The sequence below is a fragment of the Heptranchias perlo genome, chromosome 13, assembly GCF_035084215.1.
Source record: "Heptranchias perlo isolate sHepPer1 chromosome 13, sHepPer1.hap1, whole genome shotgun sequence".
Lineage (NCBI taxonomy): Eukaryota > Metazoa > Chordata > Chondrichthyes > Hexanchiformes > Hexanchidae > Heptranchias > Heptranchias perlo.
The window spans coordinates 41,504,528-41,523,161 of record NC_090337.1 but is presented as its reverse complement, the minus strand read 5'-3'; the positions used below and the strand labels follow the sequence as shown (position 1 = coordinate 41,523,161).

Below are 18,634 nucleotides of genomic sequence, written 5' to 3'. Positions count from 1 at the left end.
GAGAGTCGTCGAGGGGCACCAGCACATTGCCGAGGTACTGGAAGAGGTGCCGCGCGCACTCTCCACAATCGCGCAGGTGATGGAGGAGTCCAACTCCTGCATGAGGGCAATGGTGGCACAAGAACAGGAGGGTATCCGCGAGATAGTGTCGCGGGTAAGTGCGGGAACGTCTGCCTCGAGCATCATGCCCAGCTCAACATTGAGTCCATCCAGGCCCTGACAACGGCTGTTCGGATTCAGGGTGAGCAACATTCTGCCGCTATAAACAGGCTGACAGATACATTAGAGGTGGCCTTGCAAGGGCTCACACAGTTCATCCAAACTGCCGTCCAGCAGGGTGGAAGGAGTGATGTGGGCCTAGGCCATGAGAGGGAAAATGGTGAACGGGGACATGGAAGTGGGGACGCTACTCAAAGTGCCCCCACGTCTCACCCGTTGCCCCCCTCAACCAGTACCCGCAATGGTGCCTCCTCTCCAGGTGGCCGAGTCTGCCCCTGCACAGGTGCAGGAGGAGCAGTCTGTGGAGGTGCCCTCACGGGCACCGAAACCCAGGGGGCGTCGGCCCAAAGCATCTACCCGGTCAGGGCACGAACAAGAGCAACCTGCCACTACCTCTGCTGGAGCCACAGGGGTAGCACCACGTAGGGGTTCCCGCAAACGTAAGGCAAGGGTGTTATGAGCACAAAGGGAATGCACCAGGGTGTATGACAATTTGTTATGTTTTTATTTATAGTCGTTTACTGCACATACACAATAAACACAATTGTTTTCACCACTACTGCCACCTCTTGTCCATTCTTGAGCGGCTTGTGCAATAGGTCCCTTTCGTGGGGCTCATCATGACGACGAACACCTGGTCCCACCCATTGGGTCACACTACAGTGGGTGCAGGAGTAATGGCACCACTCTTCTGTGGAGGGGGCTGGTATGGCCGCTCCTCTGTGCACGTGATGAGGTCTGGACGCCTCAGATAGTCTGATGTTAGGAGAACCGTTGACATATGAGTGCCTCCCTGGCCTGACGAGCATCCAGGTGAGCCGGTGTTCGGCCCATGGGTCCTTCCTCCTCCTCTTGCTCCTCCTCCTCCTCCTCCTCATCGTTGTCCTCAATCTGGGTGGCGGATGTGCATGGGGCCTCCTCCAGCGGCCCCCCTCTCTGTTGTGCCATGTTGTGCAGGGCACAGCAGACAACTATAACTCGTCCCACTCGGAGTGGCGTGTATTGGAGCGCTCCCCCAGAACGATCGAGGCACCTGAAGCGCATCTTGAGCACCCCTATAGCCTGCTCAATTGTAGACCTGGTAGCAATGTGGCTGTCATTATATCGACGCTGCGGCTCGGTGATGGGGTTCCTCAGAGGTGTCATAAGCCACGTGTGCAGGGGATATCCCTTGTCGCCGAGGAGCCAGCCATTGCCGGTGTTGGGTGAGTGGAAGAGGGGCGGGACGGTGGACTCCCCGAGGACGAAGGCATCATGGCGGCTGCCAGGGTATCTGGCGCACACGTGTAGGAATCTCTAGCGGTGGTCACAGATGAGCTGGGCGTTCATGGAGTGATACCCCTTCCTGTGGAGGTGCCCGTATTGCTATGTGGGTGCAATCGATTACACCCTGCACCCGTGGGAAGCCAGCCACAGCATGGAATCCAACCGCCCTCTCCATCTGGCTGCGGTCATCCATGGCGAAGTTGATGTAGTGCGAGGCCCTGTGGAACAACCCATCGGTAACCTGCCTTATGCACTTGTGTGCAGACGACTGACAGACCCCGGTGATGTCCCCAGTGGCACCCTAGAAGGATCCGGAGGCGAAGAAGTTGAGGGCAATGGTGACTTTGACGGCGACGGGTAAGAAGATGCTGCTTGGTCCATCCGGGAGCAGCTCGTCATTAAGGAAGCTGCAGGTGTCGGCGACTACCTGGCGACTGACTCTGAGCCTCCGTATGTACTGCTCCTCAGAGAGGTCCAGGAAGCTGAGCCTCGGTCTGTAGACCCTGTGCGGAGGGTAGTGCCTCCTGCGACGCATCTCTCTCTGCGGCTGCCCTCCCTCCTGCTGTGCAGGTGGATGTGCCACAGCACCGTGTTGTGGGGCTCCACGTCGCTGAGGCGGACGGTGTGGCCTGCGAGGCTGCTGAGGCCGGTGATGCTGTTCGTCCTCCGAGGAGGTCAAGGCGGCCCCCATCTGGAAGGTGTAGGTCTGAGGCGTTCTGCACGGTAGGTAAGTGTGTCCTCGCACAGGGGTTGCGGTTCCACGTCGGTGAATCTTCTCGCTAGGAGGAGGGTGGTGGAGGGCAAGCGTTGCCCGATGTTACGGAGTGTCCTCCTGCGTTGGTGAAGGGTCTCTCCCCCCCCACACCTGTGGAATGCACCTTGGCAGCTGCCACAGGCTGCTGGCTGCAACACGTCCGTTTGAAGTGAGAGTATTTCCCCCAGTATGGGAAACAGTCTCAGTTCAAGGTAAAATCTCACCCTTCCGAATAAAACAGCTCAATCAGGCCTGTAAACGACCTGAACGAGCAAGATAAATACTTACAAGTGGCATCCCGCTGGCTTTAATTGCCTGCGGGATTCCCACCTGCGGGGTCTGCGCGCACACGCCGGCGCGTCCGTGGGGAACCCGGAAGTGGGCGGGTTTGAGACGGGATCCGGTCCCGCTCCGGGATTCCCTGATTTTCGGGGCCCCCCCGCCGAGAACGCACCCGATAGCGGGTGGTAAAATCAAGCCCATTGTGTCAGGCTGCTTTCATCCAGTTCATCAAATTAAAAAGATTTACATCACCAATCTCATCCACATGAATATTAGTCTCAAATCATTTTAGTGTTTATTAACTTATATTTTATCAATATGTGCTCATAAAGGTAAAAAAAAGTCAAAATAGGAGAATTAAACTTTTTCCTTCTTTTCACTCCTGACAGGATCAGGCAGTCCCAAATTACAAAAAAGAAAGAAAGCCTTAGATTTATATAGTGCCTTTGATGACCTCAGGACATCCCAAAGTGCTTTAAAGCCAATCAAGTACTTGTTTTGAAGTATAGTCACTGTTGTAATGTAAGAAATTTGGAATAACTCCATTGCATATTGATCTCAAAAATCCATCAATAACCACAAAAAAAACATATTTTACGTGTACACTAGCAACCAGAGACCAGACTGGACTAGAAATTCGATTGTACTCAAGAACAGGCACGCAGGGGGCAGGTCGTGTGCTGCTCATGCCTGTTCAATTGGTCCCAGACAGCACATTAAATTCCTGCTGGGACTTCAGTAAGATGATTCAGGTGTGCTGACAGGGCTATTCATTGGCTGCACTCCTGTTTTTTTTTGCGGGGGGGTGGTGGGGAGGTGCTGAAATCAGGCGTTTCTGATGTCACTCAAAAGCAGCCGGCACCTCTTCAATGGGAGGTGCACTCTGACTGCAGACAGCAGGGAAAATGCCCAGATTCAAGAAGATGACTGGAAGCGGTCCAGACAGGGCACCAAGGTTTTCCAAGGCTGCCTTGGTGGCCGTGGTGCAGGCGGTGGACAGGAGGAAGGAGAACCCGATCACCCCAGGAGGCAGAAAACCCTCCAGGCAACATCTCCGCTGCCATTGGGAAGTGGTCGCAGAAGGACTCAATTCCAAGAGCTCAGATGCCAGTTCATGGCTCCAATGTTGAAAAAAGTTCGATGACCTTACCAGAGTTATCAAGGTAAGAATACTGCTCTCTTACTCTCTGCTCACACCTCCACCACCTCCAGCTTCACTACTCGCAATACTCCACTCCCCAGCTTCCCTTCACTCTCCTACAATCGCTGCACCACACTCCATTCTACCTCCTTTTCCTCATGCTCACACACTCACCAGTATTGCAACCTTCACTTCCCCACACTTCACATCTTATGCATTGTATGTCAACTATTCCACCATGAAAGGCACATTCTCTAAACACCTCAAGACTATCACATTCCCTTCTTTCTTACAGGAGAAAGTCCCGCACAACCCCAGACAGCTGCTGAAGGCTCCTTCCTGCCTGTTAGCACAATGAGTTGCTGGGTGTTTATCACATGGCGAGTCCGATGCTGGGGCATACCAATATCAGAAAAGGGTCCTACAACAAGTGTAGGAACCTAATTTGAATAATTTATTCATTGTTTAAAATATTTCTGGTGTGCGCCCTGGACGCCTACGGAGCAGCGATCCAAAGTGGCACATGGGTGCCCTGCCACCATATTAGATGCTTAGGTGCCCGTTTTACACCTGAAAAATGGGCTGAAATCGTTGACTGGCATTATAAGTGCTGTAAATTCAGTACTCTGAATCATTTCTAAATTCAAATGTGCCATTCTCAGGGATGGGTTTCATGCTAGGACCAATTTGGGACCAGATTACTTGCTGAATCTACAACTGTATCTTCCGGTTCCATATGTTGGATCCACCCATGCTGCCCAGATCAGCTGCTCCATACCACCAGCCACATCACTTCATGACCATGGCTATCGATTATGCCTGCCAAATAACATTAAATTAAAATTGATAAATGTACCACATGTAGGGTCTGACGTTGCAGTGTTTGGTCTGTATTTTAGGCAATATTTCCTGTAGACCTACTCCATTAAGAGCCCAAGGTATAAACAGAGCAGTTCTACTCAATCAGCCAAGACTCAATATAAGCACAACATAAAGTCAGCCAACACAGGCCCCGACTTCCTTTAAGAATATATTAGGCTCCTTAACTTAGTGTTCCAAGCATAGTTCAACCAAGATAACAGACTGGCATATTAGATTTGCTTGATTGATGCTCGAGTTTTATCAGGAACTGGTTAAGAAGTTGATTAAAACAAAAGAAGTAGCAAGTACTTGAGAGGTGTACTGTCTAACTGAAGGGGGTTTTGAGTGGACTCCTGCAGAGGTCACTGCTTGGAACTTGGTGATCTGAACTTCAAATTCTCACCTCTGCTGGCTGCCAGATTTACCTTTACTATCAATTTGAACCTTAACTCTTTCTGCTGGTTTCCATACTGAATCTCACTCCACCCTTCTGCCTGGAGGGTCTTCCCCACAGACAAACCATAATAATGTGGGCTGGCTTCCTACATCATACAAATCCTATGCCAATGATCTCTCTTTATGATGCCTAGCTCTTTGTTTTTGTTCTAGATAATCTAGGGCTTCCCCCATGTCCATTGTGTGGGCACTTTGTGTGCCATACTGGATTCAAGCCCCCTACTTCCACTTTTTCCTTTCCACAATCTGTAGCTCTTGCTCTGCTCTCCTGTCCTCTTCCCTCCATCTATGCCTCCATTCACGACCTCCAGCTCCAGCCTTCCACCCCAACTCTTTCGCCTTTCTGCCCCTGTTGATCTTCCCACCTTGCTTGTTCCTTGGGGTTTAAATTCTCTAACCTCATCCTCATCCAGCTCAATTCCTCCACGATCCCTTCTGACACTATCAGTGGATATTCAATCACTGCCCCACTCCATATACTCCTCCAAAAGATTTTCTCCTCAAGAAATAGGATTTTGCTATTCATAATTTAATTGTGGATGAATCTATTGATATCCTGGCACTGACTGAAGCCTAGCTTATGGTTGGTGATTCCTTCCCCATCACTGAAACCTCCCCACCTGGCTATACTTTGCATCACATTCTCACCCAAACTGCTGCGACAGTAGTGTAGCTCTCATTGCCATATCATACCTCAGCCTCTCTCCTTACTCCTCTGACACCTTCTCTTCCTTCAAGGACCCAGAATTTTCCATCCTTCCTGCCTCTCATTAAAATGCTTGATGTGTACCATTCTCCCAACACCCATGCCAACATTCTTACCAAGATTTACTCCCTCAACACCAAGCAACTCCTTATCCTTGGTGACTTAAACTTACATTTAAACACCCGGCCCTTCTCCTCAAACTTCTCCGCCCCTAACCTCACTCAATTTTACACATCAATAAACTCCCCCACCCATGTCCACAGCCACCCCTCAAACTTGCCATCTCAAGAAGCATCTCTGCTTTTGAAGTCTCGATTACTGGTAAGGCTATCTCTGACAGCTTCCTTGTCTCCTCTTCACTCACAGTCCCCTAACCTTCCAGAATCCCACAACATTCCCCATCCGCCCATGGAAAATACCCTCCCCTAGCTCCCTCATTCTCAAACTCCCAGTTCTCCCTCTCTGGCACTCCAACCACTACAACACCTTGGCCACCGCTCGCTTGCTTAACTAGTCCCTCGTCTCTTCCTTTGGTACCCTCATTCCCAGCAAAACGCTCAGCATCTCCCATACCTTCAGTTCCCCACACAGTCCCCACCTTAGTGCCCTCAAGTCTAAGGGCTGCAAACCTGAGCAAATATGGCTCAGATCTGGTTTGACCATGGGGTCAACCTCCATATGCACACTAGTGGCTCCCAGGACTACCTTTCCACCATCTCTCTGGAATCAACATCCACCTCCATGCTAAGAGACTGTCTGTCTAACATCAAGTCACGGAAGAGTCACAACTTCTTACAATTTAACATTGGGAAGATTGAAACAATCGTGATTGGCCTTTGTGATAAAATCCATTGACTCCATCTCTCTCGCCAGCCATTCACTCAGGTTTAACCAGACCATCCAAAATCTTGGCACCCTGTTTAAACCAGAGCTGAGCTTCAATCCTGACACCCTCTGCGTGACAAAGACGTCTAATTTCCACCTTCACAACATCCTTGCTGACACCCTTATCCACACTTTCATCACGTCGAGATTCAATGGGCACGATTTTAAAATGGCGGCGGGATGGCAGCAGGGGGAGGGGTGTAAACAGGGGCGCGGGTAACCCAAATAATAAAAGCTTAATGTTCCCCACGCGATCGCACTTAATTGGTGGTCATTAACCTTGTTTCCGGGTTTAGCATATGAAAGCTGCGCAGTGGGCGGACTGCGCAACAGGCTGTCAGCTGGAGCGTCTAGGTTTAAAGGGCCATTGTTGCAATGGATTTTGCTGAAGCAAAGAGCAAGGAGACCCAATGGAGCAGCAAAGGGGCAAGGCAGCTCCAAGATTCAGCAACACCACAGTTGAGGTGCTCTTCTAGAAGAGAGCGCAAAATGCACACGAGAGGACAAAGACTGGATGGGGGCCACAACAAGTAGTGGTCCTCACACAGGGGGAGGAGGAGGCCCTGGAGATCAGCCGCACCCTCGAGTGCCTGTCCGTCGGGGACGCCGAGACTGGCACCCACAAACATCTGGTGACACAACTTTAACATTCATCACACACAACATGAATTGATGTTAACAATGATTGGCAAGTTGAACACCTCAGTATGCTCATCGCAACATGACACATCTGTGATGATGCTTAATATTGCTTTCTGTTCTCTTACAGGCCCTTCAACGCCACAATGATGGAAGAGGGTGATTCCGCAGAGGAGCTCCCAGCCTCTGAGGGCGCACCGTCACATCTTAGCGAGTCATCCACCAGCGCAGATACTCACACCTCGGTGGGTCCTCGTAGTCAGTTAATTGGGTTGGCACCTGGTGAGTCCCCACACACAAGTGAGCGCGAGCAGACACTGGTGGCAGGGGCAGCTGTGGAGAGTCCGTGTTGATAGGCACACTCCTCTCCAGGCTCTGCTCAGCTGGACGCAGATGCTGAACCCCAGGGGCCATCCTTTAAAAGGAGAATGATCGAGAGACAGCAGCACATTTGCGAGGTACTGGAACAGGTGCCATGAACAATCTCCACAATAGTGCAGAGGATGGAGGAGTCCAACTCCTGCATTAGTGGAATGGTGGCACAGGTACGTGAGGGAATCTCTGAGCTGGTGTCACAGGTAGGTGCAGAAATGTCTGAGATAGTGTCGCAGGTAACTGCGGAAATATCTGAGATAGTGTCGCAGGTAAGTGCGGGAATGTCTGTGATGGAGAGAAGGCTAGCCTCCATTGAGCTTCAAGCACAGCTCACAAATGAGTCCATTCAGGCCCGGACAATGGCTGTTCGGACTCAGGGTGAACAACATTCTGTCGCCTTAAATAGGCAGACAGAAACTTTGCAACTGGGCTTACAAGACATCACACATGTCCTCCAAACTGTTCTCCAGTAAGGTGGTCGGAGTAATGTGAGCCTGGCCCAGGAGAGGGATGATGGCAAAAGGGGACATGGAAGTGGGGACGCCACTCAAAGAGCTCCCATGTCTCACCCGTTGCCCCCCCCCTCTCAACCTGTACCTGCAATGCTGCCTCCTCTCCAGGTGGCCGAGACTGCTCCTGCACTGGTGCAGGTGGAGCAGTTTTTGATCGGGCCCTCATAGGCTCCAAAACCCAGAGATTGTAGGCTGAAAGCATCTGAGCAGTCAGGGCATGGACATGAGCAACCTGCCACTACTTCTGCTGCAGCCTCAGGGGATGAACCACGTAGCAGCGGTAGGAAGAGAAAGGCTAAGGATTTGTGATCACGAGGGGGATGCACAAAGGCGTTTCACAGAATGTCATGTTTTTCATTGACATTTGTTTTTTGATAAAGTCACACTAAATGTTATCAGTCTCACCACTACTGCCACGTCTTGCCCATTCTTGAAAGCCTTTTGTGATAGCGCCCTTTCATGTGCTTCACCATGAATGGCGAGACTTGATGCCACCCAGTGGGTGACTTTACCATGGGTGCATGTGTAGTTGAAGGACTCTTTGTGCGGGGGTTTGGTGGGGGTTGGTGTTAGCGCGGCTCTTTCCAGGTGGTCTGAGGACTGGACTATTCTCACTTTGTGATCTCCTTATGAGAACCGTTCACATATGAGTGACTCCCTGGCCTCACGAGCAGCCAGGTGAGCCATTGCTCTGCTGATGGGTTCATCCTCCTCCTCCTGCTGCTGCTCCTCCTCAATGTTCATGGCAGATGTGGATGCTGGATGAGGGCATGGGGCCTCACCAACCGGTACCCCTCTCTGTTGCACCATGTTGTGCAGGACACAACACACTACTATAATGTGACCCACTCTCGCTGGTGCATATTGAAGCACTCCCCCAGAGCGATCGAGTCACCAAAATCGTATCTTCCGCAGTCCTATAGCATGTTCAATTACAGACCTGGTGGCGATGTCGCTGTCATTGTATCGACACTGTTCCTCACTGATGGGGTTCCTCAGAGGTGTCATGAACCAAGTGTGCTGGGAGTATCCCTTGTCCCCGAGGAGCCAGCCCTTATGGGTGTTCGGTGCATGGAAGAGGCCTGGGATGTTGGATTCCCTCAGAACGAACGAATCGTGGCAGCTGCCAGGGAATCTCGCACACACGTGAAGGAATCTTTTGCGGTGGTCACAAACGAGCTGAGTGTTGATGGAGTGATATCCCTCTCTGTTGATGAACAGCTCTGGCTCGTGTGGAGGTGCTCGGATTGCTATACGCATGCAATCGATTGCACCCTGTACCCGTGGAAAGCCAGCCACAGAGTGGAGTCCCACTGCCCTCTCCATCTGGCTGAGGTTGTCCATGGGGAAGCTGACATATTGTGAGGCCCTGCAAAACAAACCGTCGGTGACTTGCCTTATGCATTTGTGGGCAGACGACTGAGAGACCCCGGCGAAGTCCCCGGTGGCACCCTGGAATGATCCGGAGGTGAAGAAGTTGAGGGCAGTGGTCACTTCAACAGCAATGGGTAATGAGATGCCGCCAGGCCCAGCAAGGAGCAGTTTGATATGAAGGTGGCTGCAGATGTCTGCGACCACCTGGCGACTGACTCTCAGCCTCCGTAGACACTGTTCCTCAGAGAGGTCCAGGAAGCTCAGCCTCGGTTGTAGACCCTCTGACGAAGGTAGTGCCTCCTACGACATCGCTCCCTCCGTTGTTCCCCTCTGTGCTCTTGTGCAGGTGCCTGTGGTGCACCTCTGTGTTGTGGAGTTACAGGTGGCGGAAGTGCACGCCGTGCCTGGTGAAGAAAGTGCTGTTCCTCATCCTTCCGGGTTCGGGAACGGCGCGCACACCCAGATGACTCTGAGTTGTGCGCGTTCTTCGGCGGGTTGGAACCAGGATTCGTGCCCGCTCCAAAAAATCCCGATTTTCTTCCCCCCCCACTTGCCTCCAACGTACCCAGACTTTCCTTTTAAAATCTGCTCAAATACTTTGTCTTCTTTCCGATCTCCCATCCTCCATCCTTCATCAGCTCTAACTTGTGCAAAATGTAACAGCCTGTACCCTGTCAGGTATTAAGTTCCACATCAAATGCTCCCAACAATCATTGGCTCCTTGTTCCTCAATGTATTATTTTTAAAATCTTTGTCCTTATCTTCAAATCACTCCATAGCCTCACTCTACACTATATCTGGAAACTCTTCATGCTTTATATTTCCTCTAACTTCCATAGGTCCTCTGAATCTAACCTTTTGTGCAGTCACCCATTTGCCCTCCCATCCCCTTTATCCCATCATTGGTGGTAGCGCCTTCAGCCACCTTGGCCTTATGTTCTAGAACCCCCTCCCCAAACCCCTCTGCCTCTCCACCTTTAAAAACTGACTCAAAACCCATCTTTTTGACTAAGCCTTTGCTCACCCTTCCTCATCTCTCCCTCCATGTCTCGACATCCGTTCCCTTCTCTATCTCCAATGCGAAGAACTTTGGGACACATTTTACATTAAGGACGCTATATAAATGCAATGAGTTGTTGGATATCAAAACTAAATGTAGAGTCGTCAAATTTGCTGATGCCACTAAAATAGGAAGATCAGTACAGACACGGGCCTGGGCTTTCCACTCTTCTGTTGCTGGAGAAGAAACAAAAGTGGGATGGGAAGCTGTACAAATTAGCACAGCTCTGCAGAATGCCTCAGAATGCACCACTGAAACCTTCATCTCTACATTCCGCTGTAATGGAAAAGTGGCCACCAACTCAGAGACGCAGAGATATAAATGAAGTCCCTGCATCCTTATAATGTAATTCACAGTACCTTTCACACCCCCACCATTTTGGGCATCAGAGTGCTTGCCTGTATAAAACAGGCGTTCATTATTGCTTGGATGTAGTGAATGGTGAATATCTATACCGAGGCTTAAAAAGGTGTTATTAATTGTGAGTATCTCTATCGTTGCTAAGTAGTCTCAATTTCACTATTATTGAGGCCACTTCAGAATAACCCTCTCTTTGCAATTATCTGTCACCAATGCCCACTACAAAAGAACTCCCAAAACAATCTCAATTGCTTTATCTTCAAGGGAGGGGTCAAGGCTTGGATGAAAGCTTGCCCCTTTCCATAGTTTCCTGTTTCTGTGCATTGTGAGCATTCTTCTCCTAAGGTGCTAATGCAAGTCGATTGTGCAGGGAAGCAGACATTAACAGTGATGGGCATACTGATATTGTGGTGACAAAAATCCATTTCAATCAGTGACCAGTAGCATTCACTTTATACCTGCAGATTGTGGATATTCCAGTGAGACTATTGGCATACATGTCCCTGTGTGTAGGGAAGGTGCCAACATTTGTGTGGGAATGGTAAAGGCTCAGCTTTCAATTGTTCCATGCTAAAGTGCCAGCTATTTTACATTCAATGGTGCCCAGCTGTATCCTGGCACAACTTACCTAACCTAATGATCATGAGATTATTATATTTCTTACAGCACTAAGCAAAATTAACAAATTTTCTTCCTCCTCTCTTTTGGCTGGCCACCTTCTCCAGCCGATTCCTTTGCCCACTGACGCTCTTCTGTCCGCAAACATTTAAATGGTGCCTCCAGCCATGAGTTCCTCCTCCCCTCTGTGCTCCTGGCCAATGTCTGGCTGATTTTCAATGGGAGTCCACAAATCACTATTCAAATTAGCTGATCCCGGAAAACATACCGGGAACCCAGTGTATATTTTTGGCAGATGGAAGGGAATAGTTGCTCACTTAAGATCTGGAAGTGTACTGGCTTTGCAGAAAGACCAGGCCATATATTGTAGCAAAATCCAGAAGGATTTAGATCAGCTGTAAATGGACCAAGACAGCAATGAATAGAAAGCTTTGCATACAACTGAACTAAGTAGAGTATGAGTGCAATTTCCAATTGGCAGGGACCATATATAATGGAATAAGGAGTAGAAGGGTATGTTGATAGGATGAAATGGAGTAAGGTGGGAGGAGGCTCATGTGGAGCATAAACACCGGCACAGACCTGTTGGGCCGAATAGCCTGTTTCTGTGCTGTAAATGCTATGTAATATGTAATGTCCCCACCCATGCTCTGCACAGCAGTTCTCACTGAAACTTCCAGGGTTGGAAGTCATTAGCCATTTATAGTGAGCTCCCACTCTTCTATCTGCCTACATCTGGAAGTTTTCAGAGTGGGGAACAGGATTTCCAGCACTGCTGCAGCTAGTTAAAGGGCTGCAATGGCCATATGAAGGTGAACTGCCCTTAAAGCTAATTATAGAGGGTTAAAAAAGTTTTGAGGGCAAAACAAGCAGATGGAAAAAAAAGTTGGAGGGCAAGACCAAGTCAACAATTTAATGCATTGGGGGATAGGAAGTCAGTGTAGGTCAATGAACCTTTGGCACATTGATATGTTAAAAGAGAAAATCATTCCAACACAACCTAACTACATATTCATTTACTCACACACAAGCTTAGAGTAGGACGAACATTTGAAACTTCTCAACATCTCAACACTACTTCTCTGCTTGCAGGACAAGTTGGGTCACAATAGGAAGGAGCAGACAGGAGGACAGTCCATAATTTCAATTCCTAGTACCATCTTGCTCTTGTTCTCTTTCCTCTCCTTACTCCCTCACTCGTTCACAGGATATGGGCTGTCACACACTCTATTGCCGTATATGCATTGTCTGAAAGGGCACCAGCAGTACCAATGGCAGAATACAAGACAGTACCTCACTTAATGTTTCCACTGGTGAAATACTTAGAAGATAGGGTAGAAAAGTTGAGCATTATTTATCACCAAGAGGAACAAACTGGGGCAAAGAACCCTAAAGTCAAATGCAAATAAAGATAAAATTGCTCATATTTCATTTCAACTTTGTGTTAGAGATTTTTTTTCTTCACGATGTAGAATAAGATTGGCCATACATAGTAGTTGAATGCAAAGAACAATGTTAGTGATGTTATTTTGGGGACATTCAGCCAGGAGGGATAGTTGAAGGGTTAGTTCAAATAGGCACATAGCTGAAGGCCACTTCGTTGAGTGTGACACACCAGTTTTTCTAAGGCAACAACCTCTTGTTCTGTGTTAACAACCTGCAGCGCCCTTGGTTGTAGATCAGTTCACTCTTGCTTCTTCACAATTATACCTCTGGCAAATGAGGGTGGAATTTCCACAATCCAACTTATGCCAAACTTGCACCAAAATTCATGCTGGTTACTATGTCGATCTTGCCAACGGCAACTAATGCTGAAAGTTCCTAAGAATCTCAACAGCATACACCGGAACATAAAAATCGGCATAAAACAAGTGGAAATGAGCGTAAACAATCCGGGTCTGAAGAAAGCATAGAACATGCGTCTTCTTTCTTCTGTAAGTCCCTCTTTATCTCATTGATGTTAAGAAAGTTAAAGTTTGAAGCCATCAAACCATCATTTAAGCACATTAATCACAGCATGTTTAAAAATGCAATTGTGGAAGCTGACATTCTCTGGTCTTTTGCAAGAGGGCACAGCTATATTAATGAGCGAAGTGGGGTTTGAGGATATTTGCTCAAAGTGATGTCCTGGTGCGAAACCAGCGTGAGTCACTTACGTGCTAAATTCTTTGGAAAAACCCGGCACAACGCAGCTAATGTCGTTGTTATGCCAAATATTACAAGAAAATTCTGGACCATCTTGTATAATGTAGCAGACAACGATGATTTTGGAGACGCTTTCAGTGCTCCAATGAAAGACACTCCATTATCTGTCAAGGCATCTGAGGATGCCAATGTTATACATTATAATGATCCTGGTAGCACTATGGGCCTCTTAGTACCTGTCAGTGGCTATAGCCATCCTTCCAGTTTGCCTTCTTCTTCAAATAAACCTGGCATAGATGAATGCATTAAAATGAAATAATCGTGCAAACATTTCCCTGCATGATGCAATATTCCTGATCATTGACCGGATGCACATTGTGAAGTGGTCATGTAGGCCATGGCATTGTGTCCAGTGGTCTACATGACCACATGCATGCCATCAATGAGCCTAGACTTTGGGAAATCCAGCAGCGCAATAATATTGGGCAACTGTCATGTTGCTGCTGATATTCAGTAGTAAAGGAGCTGCAAGTGTTTCTTCACCAAACAATGGCAGCGATATTTACGGGGAGATGGGAGGGAGTGGGAGAGCATGTTTGCGGCGGGGAAATCCAGAAATCCAGGACACACGGAAGTCCTACTGAATTTAACGGCAGGACCTCGTTATAATTTTTTATTTTGTTTCCCGCCCAATAGCTGGCCAGATTGAGGTTGGCCGGCTGCTGTGTGGGAAAGCCTGCGGTAGAAGGTCGCAGCCGGGGACCATCCCCGGCAATTGGTAAAAGATCTCAGGGCATAACTGGGGTCGGACTGGCAATCGGGAGGGAGGGAAGGAGGGATCACGGGTTGACAGGAGGCAGCAAAGATCGCATGGCTTCGAGGGGTGGGGGGGGGGGGAATGGAGGCGGTCAGACCAGTAATCAGGAGGGAGGGAGGGATCATGAATTGAAGGGGGTGTTGGCAGATCATGGGGCAGAAGGCTTGGGATTGTGGGTTTGGGGGTGGTGATCTGCCGATTGCGACAGCATGGAGAGGCCGTGATCGGCAGAAGATGTGCTTGGGGGAGCACTTCTGCTCCTCTTGGCTCACAGGCCGTGCTGGGAAAGCACTTAGCTGCTTGATCCAGCAGCTCCCATTTCCCAAACCCTGGGAAACCCGGCCGGCCAACACTCAATTTAAATCAGGTTCCCAACTACACTGTTGGAGCCTGATTTAAATATTCTAATGCAGTGTCCCGCCTCTCAAGAGCGGGACACAGACACAGCTCGCAACCCGCCACCGTAAAAACGACAACGGGCGCATATGCGGCGGGCTGGGGGGGGGGGTGCGTTCTGCGATTTTTAATTTTTAAACCCACCCTCCGACCCTCTCCCACCCATCGCGCGGGGGTGGAGAGGGGGTTAATATTGACCCCAATGTATCAATCATTTGTTTTGATACATCTGTGGGCAGAAAATTGTCCTATATTGAAGATGCATCCTTTGCAAAGACATAATAGTTGAAGGCAACGATGACCTTGACTGCCACTGGCTCTGCCATTCCTGCGGTGGAAATTGTCTGCAGGTGCAACTGTCTACATGCTCACCCAGTGTCCATGGAAGCAGTTCCTCTTGCTAATGGTAAGAATTCTTGGCCCCTGCATGCCAGTTTCATGCTGGCTGGAATGTAACTGACAATCTGAAATTCTCCCCATTACTGATTTTGTAAAGTACAAAAACTGAGTCTTAAAAATAATTTATATATATGTATATAAATATAGAGACGTTATTTATAATGTAACACATACTAGCTTTCTTTGGATTACTTACAGCCCATATACAACCCCGGGCATTACAGGCACGTTCATTTGCATTTTCTTCAGGGTAACAGTCAAACCTTTCAAATTCCGAAGAATTCCATTGCACTGAATATGACTCTCCCAGTACAAGGTGAAGACCTGTTAGATGAGTAACCTATGCAGAGAAAAAAATTATTGCAAGGGCCATTTAAGAGTGAGTTATAACAATAATGATTAGAATAATTCCCTTTTTAATCATTGTTCTCAATAATACTTTTAAAGCAAGGCCTTCATCCAGTATCTACAGCTTTTTTTGCTTTGATAATTCTATTTTCTTAAATCTTGAATAGGATTTTCTTCTGAATCAGCATCCATTTTTGTGTGGTTTCTGGGTGGGCAGGAATGGGAAATGTGTTGGAAAGCTCTTCTGCTGGCTCTTCAACCTGTTGGGTTTTCCGCTGGAAATGACACCTGCCATATTTGGGTTGGGCACAGGGTAGTGGCAGGAAGATTTCATCCAATGCATTCCCAGTCATTAGCATCCTTAGTAACACTGGGTGTCAGGATTGCCATTGCAATGCTGTCAACCAGCGCTGTTAAGGTGGGAGAGGGGGATTAACAGTTTCAAATTTAAAAGGCTGTCTTGCTAAGTGCAATCGATCATATGAGCTTGGAATGAGATATATTTTTTCAATTATTTTTTGTTTAACGCAGTACCATCGATCACAGCAACTTTCCTCCCCCCATCTGAGGTTAGCGACCCAGAGGCCCAAAAATACTGCTGGGTGCCCGCTATCAACGTTCAAATTAGGCTGCTTCTCGGACACACTGGTGGGCAGAAATTCCATCCCAATGCTTTCCCAGCAGGAACTCCACCAGGAAGATCTAGGCTAATTTTGTCACAAAAAAGAAATACATTTAATTTTAACACAAAAATATCTAAAGATTGATTTCTTACTAGTGCTATGCATTTAATCATTTTGATTTCATAAGTTTTATCATTGAAAGAAAGTCGGTCAATATAATAAAATAAAGTAATTGATAAAAACATTGTTCATGATAATCATTATCAGATTCAAGAATATTATGAAATGTTGCACTGAGTGTACACCATAATTATGGAACTAATTACACCCCATGTTCACTTGTCAAAGCAGGGTATAGTCTAAGAAAGAAAAAAGACTCAATTTTACAGGCAAATGCTAATTGTTCTTTTCCAAACACAATGTCCAAACAGATATGCATCCTTCTCTTCTTTAGCACATTCCAGCAAGAGCAGCACTAAACTCTATGGGATCTTGCTTTGCATATCACAAGTGTCATTTACACAAACCTTAATCTTTAAAAGCACTTTAGCGTTACAATCAGCCCCCACCGGAAAGTCATTTCTTACTTAATTCTCATTCTACATGTATTAGATTCTAAGTTTGAGTTCAAAGTTAATCCTGGTCTAACTATACATAAAGATCGTATTAATTATCTGCAGACATTAAAAGTTGAAAATTGAAAAGTGGCACCAGATGGCACATGTACTAGTGTTTTAATGATCAAAGCACTTTTTCCTTAATGATTTCTAGGCATTAATATGACAAATGAAGTGAAATTCCTCATTTACTGGCAATATGGGTTTATTGGTTTCTAAAACATTGTCAATAATTGTACAAAAACTAGTAATACCATTTTTTATGATCAGAAATTACTGAAGTATGGTTGAACTGGAATCAGTTAGCTCTGCTACGAGTAAAATGTAACAGAGAACCATTGAGTTAACAGTTATTTTTAACACCTAAATATTAGAGGCTGAAAAAAACAAAGGTACAAGCTGAGTCACACAGAATGGAAAAGTTAGAGAACAACAAATTTTGGATTTTATTTGATTAAAGAAAGAATTATTGAGATTATAAGAAAGTTTCCATTACCTTAGTATTTGTATTATAATTGATATTTCCCGGTGCTAAAGTTGTGACATTATTTCCATGTTTCACAATGACTGATGTTGGAGCAATCTTGATCCCAAGGATTCTTATTTCTTCAAATTTAAGGTTGTTTGGGTCAATGTATCCCCTTTTTAATACTTTCATACTTAAAAGATTCTAAAAGAGAACAAAAAAAATCATTAAACATATGGAGCAAATTCTATGATTCTTTTTGCTGGTAGTATTGACACTAATCATGCAAGTGAGGTCAGCATTATGAGGTACCTAGGCCTTCTGCATATTGTTTGCCCGAAACATCGAGCATGCTGTCTGTTGAAAGAACAACAGAAGGGCAACCATTAAGGATTCAAAAAACATTTAAATTATGTACTCCCACCATAATATGTAGGCACATTTTCCTGTTCCTACACTTGGGCATATTAGATCACCTGGATAAGGCAAACCAAAGAGAAATGCTAAAAGTATGCCCATAAGGGAGCCAATCTGAATTTTCCATCCAATTTTTCCTTTAATTGTCGCAACAAGCAATTCAATAAGCATTGGTTTAGAAACAGGAAAATCCATCCCATGCTATCAGCATCAGAAATGAGATGGCATCATTCGCCACCCATTTAAAACGAGGTTCATTCAGCTATTTTGGGGTTGCTGCCTTAAAAGGAAGTTTGACACCTAAGTCATGATTTTTTTTTGCAGCTTGCACTCGTTCTTTTTAGGTCCAATTCAGTGATTCCAGGGAAAAGATGACAGGGACCGCCGCAAGAGCCCAAAGCCCACAACACCAGAGCAATGAGCCGGTCTCAGTGGATGTGGTAAGGCCAGATCATGACTATTATTTAAACTTGCTCGCTGTACTGCTTGAGTCTTATGTAAGGAGCTTATTGAAGGGACCCCGCAGAATCAAGAGCATGCAGCTGCTGCTCAAAATGAAAGGGTGCCGCCATTTAAAGGTAAGTGGCCTTATATATGGGAATAAAAACGCTGGAGCCTTTTTAAAGGTTGTAAAATGAGTCACCCAAGTTTCAGTCTTTGTTTTATGGAGAGAAGAAATGCCAGGCAAGATTGACAGAATAGACGGATATAACATGAAGGCATGATCGGAGTTGGGGTCAAATAGCAAGCCTCTGGTTTATGAGGTGTGAAGAAGTTGCTCTATTTGACTCTCCAGCGCACCCTCCCCACAAAATGACAGTGCACTGTGCCTCGCAGGAGGTTTCAGCCAGGATGTAAGCTGTCAAAAATACTTGCTGGACCTGGGAACAGATGCAGG

The 18,634-nt window shown here is 47.1% G+C and overlaps 1 protein-coding gene across 2 annotated transcripts in view; it reads right to left on the bottom strand.

The window, feature by feature from the left end:
* The window catches only part of si (sucrase-isomaltase), a 130,942-nt gene that overhangs the window by 66,622 nt on the left and 45,686 nt on the right, over positions 1 to 18,634 (bottom strand). For both annotated transcript variants that reach the window (XM_067995363.1, XM_067995364.1), the window contains exons 25-26: positions 17,350 to 17,523; positions 15,462 to 15,605 (exon numbers count right to left, since the gene is read on the bottom strand). In XM_067995363.1, the coding sequence (XP_067851464.1) occupies positions 15,462 to 15,605; positions 17,350 to 17,523 (318 nt within the window). The remainder of the gene's footprint in view (positions 1 to 15,461; positions 15,606 to 17,349; positions 17,524 to 18,634) is intronic.